This window comes from Bubalus kerabau, chromosome 7 (genome assembly GCF_029407905.1).
Source record: "Bubalus kerabau isolate K-KA32 ecotype Philippines breed swamp buffalo chromosome 7, PCC_UOA_SB_1v2, whole genome shotgun sequence".
NCBI classification, from domain to species: Eukaryota; Metazoa; Chordata; class Mammalia; order Artiodactyla; family Bovidae; genus Bubalus; species Bubalus kerabau.
In genome coordinates this window covers 95,387,017-95,402,165 of record NC_073630.1, presented here as the reverse complement: position 1 = coordinate 95,402,165, position 15,149 = coordinate 95,387,017, and the positions used below count along the sequence as shown (strand labels likewise).

General features: G+C 41.4%; 1 protein-coding gene across 1 annotated transcript in view; it reads right to left on the bottom strand.

Annotated features, from left to right (window-relative positions):
• Positions 1–15,149, bottom strand: part of FAM47E (family with sequence similarity 47 member E) — a 33,217-nt gene that overhangs the window by 3,338 nt on the left and 14,730 nt on the right. The window contains exons 5-7 of the mRNA XM_055587420.1: positions 11,910–11,935; positions 9,436–9,636; positions 4,277–4,432 (exon numbers count right to left, since the gene is read on the bottom strand). Coding sequence (XP_055443395.1) covers positions 4,277–4,432; positions 9,436–9,636; positions 11,910–11,935 — 383 coding nt within the window. The remainder of the gene's footprint in view (positions 1–4,276; positions 4,433–9,435; positions 9,637–11,909; positions 11,936–15,149) is intronic.

Below are 15,149 nucleotides of genomic sequence, written 5' to 3'. Positions count from 1 at the left end.
TGCAGGTGGATTCTTGACCATCTGAGCCACCAAGGAAGCCCGTGATTTATAATAAGAAATATGTATTTGGTCTTCTTCCCATTATTGGCACAGAACTCCTAAAAGCCTTGAAATTTCTTAAGTGATAAAAGCCACAGAGGTGAGTTTTTCCTTATTTATAACAAGCACCTTTCAGCCATGTCAGAGTTTATCTTAACGAGGTCTTTTTGGAAACCCCCTAGATAGCTACAAGATGGGGGTAGGTTGCCAGGGAAACCAACCATGTAATTAGAGGGTTGGCACTTTAGCTCCAACCCCAACCTCCTGGGAGGGGAGAAGAGCTGGAGTTGAATTAATCAGGAACAGCCAGTGATGTAATCAATTAAAATCGCTCAGTCATGTTCAACTCTTTGTGACCTCATGGACTGTAGCTCAACAGGCTCCTCTGTCCATGGAATTCTCCAGGCAAGAATACTGGAGTGGGTTGCCATGCCCTCCTTCAGAGGATCTTCCCAATGCATTGACTGAACCTGGCTCTCTTGCATTGGAGGCAGATTCTTTACCATCCGAGCCACCAGGGAAGCCCAGTATAATGAAGCCTCGTCCAAATCTAAAGAAGGGGATTTGGCAAGCTTTCAGGTTGGTAAGGATGTGAAGGTACCTGGGGAAGGTAAGGGAGCTCTGAGTCCTGCCCACATACTTTGCCCTGTGCATCTCTTCCATCTGACTGCTTTTGAAAATACCTCTTTATAATAAACTGGTAATCTTACTAGATTGTAAGTAAACTGTTTTCCTGAGTTCTGTGAGCTGTTCTTGCAGATGATCAAACCCAAGGAGGGGGTCATGGGGACCTTTGATTTACAGCCACTCAGCCAGAGGCATGGGTGACGACCTGGACTTGAGGCTGGTATTTGCAGTGGAGGCAGTCTTAGGGTCTGAGCCTTTAAACGGTGGGATTGGATGCTATCTCCAGTTAGGCAGTGTCAGAATTGAGTACAATCTTAGGACATCCAGCTGGTGTTGGAGAATCAGAAAATTGCTTGGTGTGGGGAAAAAAAACCTCAGCACATTTCCTGACCAGAATTGAGAGTGGTAGAGGAAGAAATGGGAGTGTTTTCCTACTCAGTATATATCTGCAGATTTTAGAATTAACTCCAAAGGGCATGATAAAAAAAAAAAAAAAAAAAAAAAAGATGTGATCCAGTCCCAATGTCTTCAGGGTATTCATGCATTCATTTGGTTTTTCTTCAATTTATCTGAATTTAAAATCTTGATGTAGAAGTTTTTATCATTGTAATCCAGTTCTTTAAGGCCATTTCACTTTCCAAATGAATTCAATCAAGAATAGTCAAAACTCGTGTTTCCAGCAAGACAGCCATGCCCTCATGGTGACTGGCCCTAAGCAGCACACGACTGCATACATGTCTTGTGAACTGAGGTGCATAGCCAAGTGGCATCACTTAGAGTACACAAGATATTCAGTCTTCAGGTATTACAAAAGTGTGATTTACAAAAGTCATTACAGAACAATTCCATTGCTTTGAGTCCTTCCTGTGTCTAAACTGCCTGATAAACAGTCTTTTACTGTAATAATTGTATAAACCACATTTCCAAAATTGAAGTATTATTTCTTTTTCATGAGCTGACTGTAACTATTATGACAAATGTCTTTACTGGCTTTCACCATTAAGATAAATCTTTTTGTAAAATTATTTAAGTCTTTAAGAATATGTTTCTTGGGACTTCCCTGGCGGTCCAGTGGTTAAAACTTCACCTTTCAATGCAGGGGGGTGAGGGTTCAATCCCAGGCCAGGGAGTTAAGATCCCACATGCCTCGGGGCCAAAAAGCCAGAACATAAAACAAAAGCAATTTTGTAACAAGTTCAATAAAGATTTAATAAATTGTCCACATCAAAACAAATCTTAAAAAAAAAAAAGAATATGTTTCTTAAAAGAGAACTTCTAGACACCTTAATCAAAAGTTTCATTACTGTTTTTATTTTTAAATATTTAACTCATTGAGGATGTTTGGTTATTTTTTGAAAGTGAACTGGAACCATTTTATGTCATATGTTCAGTCAGTCAGTTTAGTCGCTCAGTCATGTCCAACTCTGCAACCCCATGGACTGCAGCATGCCAGTCTTCCCTGTCCATCCCCAACTCCTGAAACTTACTCAAACTCATGTTCATCAAGTCGGTGATGCCAGCCAACCATCTCATCCTCTATCGTCCCCTTCTCCTCCTGCCTTCAGTCTTTCCCAGCATCAGGGTCTTTTCCAGTGAGTCAGTTCTTTGCATCAGGTGGCCAAAGTATTGGAGTTTCAGCTTCAGCATCAGTCCTTCCAACGAATATTCAGGACTGATTTCCTTTAGGATTGACTGGTTAGATCTCCTTGTAGTCCAAGGGACTCTCAAGAGTCTTCTCCAACACCACAGTTCAAAAGCATCAATTCTTCGGCGCTCAGCTTTCTTCACAGTCCAACTCTCACATCCGTACATGACTACCAGAAAAAACATAGCTTTAACTAGATGGACGTTTGCTGGCAAAGTAATGTCTCTGCTTTGTAATACGCTGTCTAGATTGGTCATAGCTTTTCTTCCAAGGAGCAAGCGTCTTTTAATTTCATGGCTTCAGTCCCCATCTGCAGTGATTTTGGAGCCCCCAAAAATAAAGTCTGGCACTGTTTCCATTGTTTCCCCATCTATTTGCCATGAAGTGATGGGATCAGATGCCATGATCTTAGTTTTCTGAATGTTGAGTTGTAAGCCAGCTTTTTCACACTCCTCTTTCACTTTCATCAAGAGGCTCTTTAGTTCTTCTTCGCTTTCTGCCATAAGGGTGGTGTCATCTGCATATTTGAGGTTATTGATATTTCTCCTGGCAATCTTGATTCCAGCTTGTGCTTCATCTAGCCTGGCATTTCGCACGATATACTCACAGGATGACAATATACAGTCTTGATGTACTCCCTTCCCGATTTGGAACCAGTCCGTTGTTCCATGTCCAGTTCTAACTGTTGCTTCCTGACCTGTATACAGATTTCTCAGGAGGCAGGTCAGGTGGTCTGGTATTCCCATCTCTTGAAGAATTTCCCACAGTTTGTTGTGATCCATACAGTCAAAGGCTTTGGTGTAGTCAATTAAGCAGAAGTGGATGTTTTTCTGGAACTCTCTTGCTTTTTCTATGATCCAGCAGATGTTGAAAATTTGATCTCTGGTTCCTCTGCCTTTTCTAAATCAGCTTGCACATCTGGAAGTTCTCGGTTCACATACTGTTAAAAAGCCTGGCTTGGAGAATTTCGAGCATTACTTTGCTAGCGTGTCATGTGTTAAACTCAAATAAATTTAGATAGGCAGCTCCAAAAACTGTATGACAAGAAACTCTGCCTAATATTATTTATTTTGAAGCTTATATATAAGCATCTTGGGCTCATAAATTAATGTCATGTTTCCCATTTGAAAATAAGAATTTCATACCCAGTTCTAGAAAAGATAAAATACTTTCTGCCTCAGCTTTCCAAGCAAAAGGAGGTAATTGATGAGTGACTTTTGAATGAATGAGTAGCCAAACTTTTATAGCATTTTATGTTTTTGAAATGTTTTTACAATGTTATCTGGGAGAAGTTTTGAATCTGCTGATCCAGAGAAGAGGATCACAAATATTCTCAGCAGAGTCCTGTATAAGCATTGCATCAAAATTTCCAAAATTTCAGGACTATAGTGAGCATCTTCTTCCATTAGGTCCTTGCTCACAAGAGATAAGCAGGCACAAAGCTTATCTACAGTAAAACCAGAACATATCCTTGTTGTGTGTGTTTGTTGCTTTGTAACATCAAACAGTGCTTAACCTTTGTCCCTTTTCTCTCAGAGAGATCCTGCAACTCTGCTGAATGGCATAAAAGTAGGTTGAACATTCATTTATTGCTGATTAAAAAAAAAACACCTCACATTTTCACTCAAAGAGAACTCATGACATTATTTTCATTCTCAACTGAGATGGTCCTACCAAGTCACACCACCCTTTGAACAACCAATTTATCCATGGACTCAGGAAGAGTAGGAGGACAATGAGTGGTTGCCCCATCTTTAGAGACATTGTGTCTACCATGAAGCTAGGAGATTTCAAGTCTTGCTTATTACATATTCCTCATAAAATGACTTGGCTTTCTCATTGTCAAATTCAATGTGCAAGTTACAAGACTTTCAGCAGCCTCTGAATTACTCCAGAGACTCTGACTTCAATATGATGTGGCAGTTGCTATAGGTCAGCTGATCAAGTCTCAGCATACGCACATACCTGCTTCTGTAGCTCCTTTTTAAAATTCTCATCTTGAGCTTTATGTAAGACCTTGGGGTCAACCAAAGGCTCATCAGCTCTTTGCTTTTTCCACAACTTGGGGTTCAGATACCATGCTCCATATCTCATCTTCACCCACTTTGGTTTATGAGGTTTCTGTACAAATAACAATTCCCAATTTCATTAGTTTGTTTGGTTTGTCATTTCAATAAATCTAAAATTAAACTTGTGAAAATGGTACCATTTATTTTTAATTTATGCTTACTCCTTTCCAAGGCATTTTATGAAGTGTCAGTAGGCTTTGATTTTACAAACATGAAAAGTTTACGACTGAGAAAATAATGCGGTAGGTAAGCATGGCCTTCGATTTAGACAAACCTGGACTCAAATCCAGCCCTTTCCAACTTAGTAGCTATGAGACCATGGACAAGTTACTCAAATTCTTCATTTGTAAAATAGAGATAATAGTTATCTACCCCATAGGGTTATTGGGAAGAAAAAATGAAAGAACTATGTAAAACAGCTAGAAATCAAATATTTCAATGAAGGGTAATGACCTTCAATAATACTCAATCAAAATAATGGTATTAACCTATTAGTCCAGCTCTGTGCTCAGCTTTGTAAATGGTACATTACTTTTGATCCAAATGCTATCCAACACCACCAATCTCTTGTCTCTTTAATTGAAAGAGAGAAAGGGGTAGAAGAAGAGATGTCATCTTTCTTTCTCCCGTGACTCAGTGTTACAACAAAAAGAGAAACTTTTCTGGACAAATACAAAGAAAAGAAAGTAGATCTGCCTGAAGCAGACTGTAGGAAAGAGGATTCCCTGGAAATGAGCTTGAAAGATCTGTGGGTTGATGGGAATGTCCTAACATGGGGCTGCAGTGATGGCTGCACAATTCTTTAAATGTGATATCATTTAAATGTGAAATCATTTAAATGTGAAATCACTAACATGGCGAATACCTCAAAAATACATGTGCAATGTAAAATGTTGACTATTTCAGTGTTATGAAATAAAGTCTTCATGTTGTTAAAAAAAAAAAAAAAGAAATGAAACTTTTCTTTCCTACTAACAAGCAAGAGAAACTAAGGAAGGAGTTAATAGCCATAGAGACAGCAAACCAAGTCTGCAAAACTTAAACAATGGCAGTTTTAACTGTTACTAATCTGTAGACTATGCAACTAGATTTGTCCTTCACCAAGTTAATTCCTTAATCACTTCCTGACTTGATGTGAACTGTATCCTTTTATGTGAATTATATCCTGCATCTGGCATTTTCTCCCCCACAATCTCTTGTAACGCTCCCCTGTAGCATTCTTCATTTCAGGAAGAAGGTCACCAGTCGATAACTTTGGAAGAGAACAGACCCAGTTACTGAGCTTCCTGATGCCAGCTGTGGCCCTTTTGAAATTTTTGCAGAAGAAAGAAAAATACAAGACCTTCACTGTTTTCATCCTTATCACCTACCCTGGCTACAAATCCTGATTCTAAGACCTCTCCCTATTCCCCAGGAAGGAGGGCACAGTTTCTAAGGCACTTGCCTCCCATGTTCCCTCTTTGCTTGGAAAAGAAATAAAGCTACTCTCTTTCCTCCAAAACTCTGTCTCCACATTTCTTCTTGGTATTGATGCACAGAGGGCCAGTATTTTGGCAACATCAGGAGTTCATCTGTTGGTTCATAGCCCAGTGCTGTAATGCAATACCCATGAAAGGAGGTCTAATGTTTGCACAGGACTAAGAGATATGAAACACAAAGATCCTCCTCCTCCCTCTTCTCAGGCTTCCCTGGTGGCGCACATGGTAAAGAATCTGCCTGCAATGCAGGAGACTCGGGTTCAATCCCTGGGTTAGGAAGATCCCCTGAAGAAGGAATGGGTACCCATTCTGGTATTCTTGCCTGGAGAATTCCATGGACTGAATCCCTGGGGTCACTCATATCTAAACTATGAGGTAGAATGTGTGCGCCATTCTAGAGTCAAGCCAGAAACACCTGCCAGAGGAAGACAGGATGTGACCGAACACACAGGAGGGAAATCCCTTCTCAGAGCTGGATTCAACATTATGAGTTCCATTCCAAGCCTCCTGACCACTTTGTTATTTCTAGACCACCTGTCACACTGCTGCCGCAGTGCCTTTGCATTCACTGTTCCCTCTCCATAGTGCTTTTCCCCAAGACATCCACACAGCTCACTCCTTATCTATTTCAGGTCATCTTTTCAGTTGTGTCTTCCCTGACCACCCAGTTCAAAAACTGTCTTAACAACAGTTATTACCACTTGATATGCTGAATATTTTCTTTCTTTCTTTGTGGCTGTGCTGGGTCTTTGTTGCTGTGAGTGGGATTTCTCTACTTGCAGTGAGCAGGGGTTACTCTTTACTAGTGGTATGCAGGCTTCTCATTGCAGTGGCATCTCTCGTTCAGAGCATGGGCTCTAGGGCATGCTCAAGCTTCAGTAGTTAAGGTTTGTGGGCTCAGTAATTGCAGCTCTAAAGTGTAGACTCAGTAGTTGTGATGCATGGGCTTAGGTACCCCACAGTATGTGGGATGCTCCAGGGTCAGGGATCAAACCCATGTCCTCTGCATTAGCAGGTGGATTCTTAACCACTGGACCACCAGGGAAGTCCTAAGTATTTTTCTGATTGCTTATCTCACCTCTCATCTTCTAAAATGTAAGCATCTGAGACTGGCATCTAAAACAATACTTAGGACACAATTGGTGCTCATTAAACATTTGCTGGATTAAAATTAGGTCTCTTAGGCATTATTGACATTTTGAGCTGGGTAATTCTTTGTTGAGGGTGGGGGGAGGGTGCTGTCTTATGCACAAGAGGTTCAGCAGTATTCCTGGTCTCTACCCGCTAGATGTCCGTTGCTCTTCAGTCACTAAGTCCTGTCTGATTCTTTGTGACCCATGGACTGCAGCACACCAGGCTTCCCTGTCCTTCACAATCTCCCTGAGTTTGCTCAAACTCATGTCCATTGAGCCAGTGATGCATCAAATCATCTCATCCTCTATCATTCCTTTCTCCTCTTGCCCTCAATCTTCTGTGGGAAAAAAATTAGAGAATTTAAAGACATAGCAATAGAAACACAGAGAGAAAAGAGAATCAAAACTGAACAGAGCAGCTGTAATCTATGAGACAACTTCATGCAACCTAATTTACATGTGATTGGAGTCCTGGGAGGGAGTTGAAGGAAAAAACATTTGACCATGTAATAGCCAAAATTTCCCCCAATAGTTGAAAACTATAAACTCATAGATCAAAGAGGCTTAGTAAACCCCAAGCATAAAAAACATGAAGAACTAAATACCAATGTGTATAATAATCACACTACTCAAAATCAGTGACAAAGATAAGAATGACATAAGATTTAAACAATACAACCAAGAAGACAGTGGGGCATCTTTAAAGTGCTGAAAACAAACAAAAAACTCTTGAATCTAGAATTCTATACCCATAAAAATACCTTTTAAAATGAAGGAAGAATAAGGATAGCTTCAGACCTAGAAAAGCTGGGAGAATTCATTGCCAGCAGATCTACACTGGCTGAGTGTGACGTGTATATAAAGTGTTAGTCACTCTTTAGTGTCTGACTATTTGTGACCCCATGGACTATAGCCTGCCTGGTTCCTCTGTCCATGGGATTCTCCAGGCAAGAATATTGGACTGGGTTGCCATTCCCTTCTCCAGGGGATCTTCCCAATGCAGGGATTGAACAAGGGTCTCCTGCATTGCAGGCAAATTCTTTACAGTCTGAGCCCCAGGGAAACCCAGGTAGAGAGGAGATATCAAAGAAAGCTATTAAAGGAAGTCCCTCAGGCCAAAGGAAAATGATACCATGTGGAAATCTATTTGAACTTCTGCACAGTGATCCTCCATCTGCCAGTCAAAAGTTTGATTTTGGCAATAACCACCATGCTTTATAAAGCAGTATTTGTGCAATTATTTGTAAGTACAGGGACTTGTGCAATTTCATTCAGCTCAGATTCAGAACAAGCACTGGTTCAGGCCATGTGGATATAATTTGCCTGCCCAGGATCATTTTATACTTTACACTTTAGAAAGATGAATGGAAAATGGAAAATTTTAAGTGCTGATATTAGTGACAGAATGCATAGTTTTCATAAACTTTATGCAACCGAGTCAAGGGTGGAAAACATCATGAGTGTAAAACTAGGTCAGCTGATTATGTTCAATTATAAATGGCAAAGTTATTGTGTCAAAAACATTGGAAAAATAGTATCAAACCTGGAGTAGGGAATGGCAACCCACTCCAGTATTCTTGCCTGGAGAATTCCATGGACAGAGGAGCCTGGTGGGCTACAGTCCATGAGGTTCGCAAAGAGTCAGACACAATTGAGCAACTGAACACGCACTTAGTATAAAAGACAGAAGGTAATTATTATCTTCACTTTCAGAGAAGCAAACTGTATAACAGCCTCACCCCACAACTCCCACATAGGCACTGGAATCTGCTGTCGGACTGGCACAATTTGACTTGTAAATATAGAGTTGCACTAATACATTGTATAGAAAGGTTCTTAGGAGTTCATAGTACTTCCTTTTGGAACACAGCCTGTTTTTTCTACTGTTTCCTTGTTCTGTCTTCACAGGAAACTGGTGCTGGGAAACTGAGCGATTTGTTAATTATCAGGCAAGCATGTGGTCAAGAATGATGGTTTGTGGTCAAAAACACCACCATAAAAATTCAAGAATTCTTTGGACAGGAACAGTGTCCCCAGTCATTGACTGCAGCATTTTACTCTTATAATAGTAAACATACATGTATAGTTCTACTGACTACTGGAATTTCAACATGTAAAACACATGAGAAAAGTTTCAACATATAAAACAAGCTGATTGTTTCAATACATAAAACACATAAAAAGAACTAATGACTCTTCAGATATCACCAATAATGCCAAATGGCATGCCTTGTTTGTATAACTGACTTCATTAGATGTATTAAATATTCACTCACTTAACAGATGTTTATTTATTAGAACAAATATTAAACATCAAAGAATTTTTCAAGAATTTTACTGAAAAAGGTCAGTGCTTTCTGAGGTACCAGAATTCAAGAACATTTAACATTTTGATATAATTTAATTTTCTTTGACTCTCAGTCTTCTCCCTTTTTTGCAATTACCTGTGGCTTCCGAAGTCTCTGCTCACAGTCTAGTTTCTGGAACAACTGTGGTTCCTGCAGTTTATTTAGCTCGCTCCTTTTCTTTAGCTCCAGAGGAACCTGGCTGGGTCTCATTGTGTGGAGCACATTACAGCATGGTTTGCTCTGATAGTTAATGTCAAACTGTCTCAGGATAAACTCTTCATCAATGTCCAGGCTCCCCTGGAAGAATGCCACAGGGCACGAGTCAAGGACAAATGTCGAAATGTTCCTTCTTCTTTCTTTAATCTAAAGGAGGTGTTTGGCCATGACTGGAGAAGAGAGAGGTAGTTTTAAAAAGAGGTGGAAAACGCTCTTGTAGGAGACAAGAAGGATTTGGGGTCTGGAGAGTTTTGTCAGTGCACTGAAACAACTTAGGACCTATAAGAAGCAGGGAGTCCTGAGGGAAATAATGGGGCTGTGGAAAATTCAGTCTGTTTGATCAAAAGCAAACATCTCTAACACATTATAAGAGTGGCATCTCTAGAGGTATTTTCCAGACACGTCTATAAATGTTAGTGTTTGATCTGTCCACAGCCGTTATAAGGTTATAAAGGAAGCTGCCCTGTTTGGGATTCCTACTGAAGCCATGATTTGTGCACAGAACAAACCTCCTTCTCTTCCCTCAGCCAAAACTGGGAGGAGCAGAGATGGGCACATTTAGAGCACCTAATCATCCACAGGGGCTTCTCAGGTGGCTCAGTGGTTAAGAAAAAAAAAAAACCCGTCTGCCAATGCAGGACCCACAAGAGATGCGGGTTCAATCCCTGGGTCAGGAAGATCCCCTGAAGGAGGAAATGGCAACTCACTTCAGTATTCTTGCCTGGAAAATCCCATGGACAGAGGAGCCTGGTGGGCTACAGTCCATGGGTTGCAAAGAGTCAGACACAACTGAGCAATCACGCAGCACACAAACATCTGTAGGCTGATCGTGGATGTATGATGTGGCTAAAAGATAGTTTACATTTGAAGGATAGTAGAATATAGCACGGAGAAGGCAATGGCACCCCACTCCAGTACTCTTGCCTGGAAAATCCCATGGATGGAGGAGCCTGGTGGGCCGCAGTCCATGGGGTCGCTAAGAGTCGGACAAGACTCAGAGACTTCACTTTCACTTTTCACTTTCATGCATTGGAGAAGGAAATGGCAACCCACTCCAGCACTCTTGCCTGGAGAATGCCAGAGACGGGGGAGCCTGGTGGGCTGCCATCTCTGGGGTCGCACAGAGTCGGACACGACTGAAGCGACTTAGCAGCAGCAGCAGCAGCAGAATATAGCATCCCAAAATATGCCTGTGGCTCAAGGGTTTCTTTGAGCTGCTGATTTTGAGAAACAGCAGACAACACAGGAAACAATCTAGAAACAGAGTAGAAGTCACCCTTTAAGTGAAATTTACATTAATTTAAAAAAAAATCTGTTTGTAAGGGTGTCTTCCATCTCCATTCTAGGAGGAAAAGGAAGACTCTAAATCATATTATCAATGTAGAAGGCACTCATTTAAATCTGCACCACAAATCATAATCCTGTTCTCCTCTTTTTCCTGGTCACCTCCCCAGTTACTGACTCCCCATACTTTTTTCTCTTTTGTCTTTGGCTGAAGATGGTGTTTGAGCCTGAATTCTAGCCCACCTAGGAGAGTTACTCATTTTCCCCTGGGTATCTCCCATGTATACATGAGGTATACTTGTTAATAAACTTCTGTTTGTTTTTTAGTTGTCAATCTGTCTTTGGTTATAGAGATCCTGGAGGGAACTTAGAAGAGTAAATGGAAAATTATTCTTCCCTCCCCTACAGAGTCAACACAATCCCACTTTGGAATATATAAGTTGGGGAACATAGAGGATGAGGTCATTAGCAACTGAAGCTGAAGTTGAAGTGAAACTTACAGAGAGGGGTCATTAAATAGAGTCAGGGGTATAAACTCAGCTGAAATAATATTGAAACAGAAACAGAGCAAGCAGAATCAATGAGGTAAAAAATAAATAAACAACACGGAAGGAAAGCGTAAACTAGTGCTATGGAGAAAATACCACAGGGTGATGTGATAGGGATCAATGTAGTATGACAGATAAAGGTGCGACCTTGGTCATAAGGGACTGAAGATGAGGCTGGTCACCAGAGCACCTGAACTATTATCCTAGGGTTCCTTAAATTTCCTGCTGAAAGAGGAATAGTCTCCAGCAGTAGAAATGGGAGAAGAGGAAGAGCTGGAAATCAGGCGATCCCATCCAGCCGGACTGTAGACAAACAGTGGTAGAGTGGGCATCAGTGGGTAGAGTGCTTTCTTGTCCAGCATCCCTAGTCCACTCACCCTCTGGGAAGCCTCCCGCCACCACTCTCAATCAATCTGTTGCAGAAGGCTGGACATGCCCATCTTTTGACCTCAGGGTAAGACATGTGACCTGGGACTAGCCAATAATCATATTCCATCTCCTTGCTCATAGTGGATAATTCACATGTAGGTGTGACCCAGGTTTTTCCCCTATGAGATAAAGGTTAGAGTGGTGAGATTTAAGTTTTGAAAATTTAGTGACTACTTTGGCATCTCTTAGGGAAAGACTACAGGAAAATGTAGTCAGATAGAGGGGAGCAGCCAAGTGATAGGGAGAGTGCCTAAAAACATTTTAACACCCAGATACAGCTGTGCCTGAAGCTCCTAAGGCTTCTGGATGATTCCGTTTTCTCCCTTAATCTAGTCTGAATTATACCATTTGCCAAAGAATTAGTCCTAAGTAATACATTGACTAAGACTGACTAACGCACTCAAAAAATGGGGGCAGGGGATGGAAAATTCTAGGTCTTAAATCCAGGAAACAGCATCAGGAATCTAGACATCTAAGGGGACTCAAGGACAGGAATAGGTACTAAGGAGGGCAAGAAAAGAACTTGATAACTGAGTCAAAGTTCTCTTCATGTCAAATACTTTTTGTAATGACTGTAGTCAAACATAGCTTCCAAAGTACTTAAAGATAAATATAACCAAGAAAGATTTATATGATCTGAAGAGAAACCCAAGTATGCTGGAAAAGATCGAAGGCAGGAGGAGAAGGGGATGACAGAGGATGAGATGGTTGGATGGCATCATCAACTCAATAGACATGAGTTTGAGCAAGCTTCGGGAGATGGTGAAGGACAGGGAAGACTGGCGTGCTGCAGTCCATGTGGTCACAAAGAGTAGGACACAACTAAGCAACTGAACAACAACAACAACATAACCAAGAGAAATGAGTTGAAGAGGGAGTGAAGGATACAAACCTCCAGTTATATGATGAATAAGTTCTGGGGAATCTAATGTAAAGCATAATGACTATAGTTAACAATACTGGATTACATACTTGAATGTAACTATGTACATTCTTATAGTTACAGTGTTCGTTGCTCAGTCCTGTCTGACTCTTTGCCACCCCATGGACTGTAGCCTGCCAGTCTCCTCGTCCATGGGATTTTCCAGGCAAGAATACTGGAGTGGGTTGCCATTCCCTTCTCCAGAGGATCTTCCTGACCCAGGGATAGATCCCAGGTCTCCAACATTGCAGGGAGACTCTTTACCATCTGAGCCACCTAGGAAGCTCCAATTTTAACTTTGATGGTAAATAAACCTAAAGTGTTAGTTGCTCAGTTGTGTACAACTCCTTGGGATCCAATCGAATGTAACCTTTGTCCACAGAACTCTCCAGGCAAGAACACTGGAGTGGGTTAGTTCAGTCAGTCAGTTCAGTTGCTTAGTCCTGTCCGACTCTTTGTGACCCCATGAATCACAGCATGCCAGGCCTCCCTGTCCATCACCAACTTCCAGAGTTCACCCAGACTCACATCCATTGAGTCAGTGATGCCATCCAGCCATCTCATCCTCTGTCGTCCCCTTCTCCTCCTGCCCCCAATCCCTCCCAGCATCAGAGTCTTTTCCAATGAGTCAACTCTTCACATGAGGTGGCCAAAGTATTGGAGTTTCAGCTTTAGCATCATTCCTTCCAAAGAAATCCCAAGGCTGATCTCCTTCAGAATGGACTGGTTGGATCTCTTTGCAGTCCAAGGGACTCTCAAGAGTCTTCTCCAACATCACAGTTCAAAAGCATCAATTCTTCAGTGCTCAGCCTTCTTCACAGTCCAACTCTCACATCCACACATGACCACTGGAAAAACCACAGCCTTGACTAGACGGACCTTTGTTGGCAAAGTAATGGCTTTTGAATATGCTATCTAGGTTGCTCATAACTTTCCTTCCAAGGAGCAAGCGTCTTTTAATTTCATGGCTGCAGTCACCATCTGCAGTGATTTTGGAGCCCAGAAAAATAAAGTCAGCCACTGTCTCCCCTGTTTCCTCATCTATTTGCCATGAAGTTATGGGACAAGATGCCATGATCTTCGTTTTCTGAGTGTTGAGCTTTAAGCAGGCTTTTTCACTCTCCACTTTCACTTTCATCAAAAGGCTTTTGAGTTCCTCTTCACTTTCTGCCATAAGGGTGGTGTCATCTGCATATCTGAGGTTATTGATATTTCTCCCAGCAATCTTGATTCCAGCTTGTGCTTCTTCCAGTCCAGTGTTTCTCATGATATACTATGCATATAAGTTAAATAAACAGGGTGACAATATACAGCCTTGACGTACTCCTTTTCCTATTTGGAACAAGTCTGTTGTTCCATGTCCAGTTCTAACTGTGGCTTCCTGACCTGCATACAGATTTCTCAAGAGGCAGGTCAGGTGGTCTGGTATTCCCATCTCTTGAAGAATTTCCCACAGTTTATTGTGATCCACACAGTCAAAGGCTTTGGCATAGTCAAGAAAGCAGAAATAAATTTTTTTCTGGAACTCTCTTGCCTTTTCCACGATCCAGAGGATGTTGGCAATTTGATCTCTGGTTCCTCTGCCTTTTCTAAAACAAGCTTGAACATCAGGAAGTTCACAGTTCACATATTGCTGAAGCCTGGCTTGGAGATTTTTGAGCATTACTTTACTAGCGTGTGAGATGAGTGCAATTGTGCAGTAGTTTGAGCATTCTTTGGCATTGCCTTCCTTTGGGATTGGAATGAAAACTGACCTTTTCCAGTCCTGTGGCCACTGCTGAGTTTTCCAACTTTGCTGGCATATTGAGTGCAGCACTTTCACAGCATCATCTTTCAGGATTTGGAATAGCTCAACTGGAATTCCATCACCTCCACTAGCTTTGTTCATAGTGATGCTTTCTAAGGCCCACTTGACTTCACATTCCAGGATGTCTGGCTCTAGGCGAGTGATCACACCATCATGATTATCTGGGTCGTGAAGATCCTTTTTGTACAGTTCTTCTGTTTATTCTTGCCACCTCTTCTTAGTATCTTCTGCTTCTGTTAGGTCCATACCATTTCTGTCCTTTATTGTGCCCATCTTTGCATGAAATGTTCCCTTGGTATCTCTAATTTTCTTGAAGAGATCTCTAGTCTTTCCCATTCTGTTGTTTTCCTCTATTTCTTTGCATCAATAGCTGAGGAAGACTTTCTTATCTCTTCTTGCTATTCTTTGGAACTCTGCATTCAGATGCTTATATCTTTCCTTTTCTCCTTTGCTTTTTGCTTCTCTTCTTTTCACAGCTATTTGTAAGGCCTCCCCGGACAGCCATTTTGCTTTTTTGCATTTCTTTTCCATGGGGATGGTCTTGATCCCTGTCTCCTGTACAATGTCACGAACCTCAGTCCATAGTTCATCAGGCACTCTATCT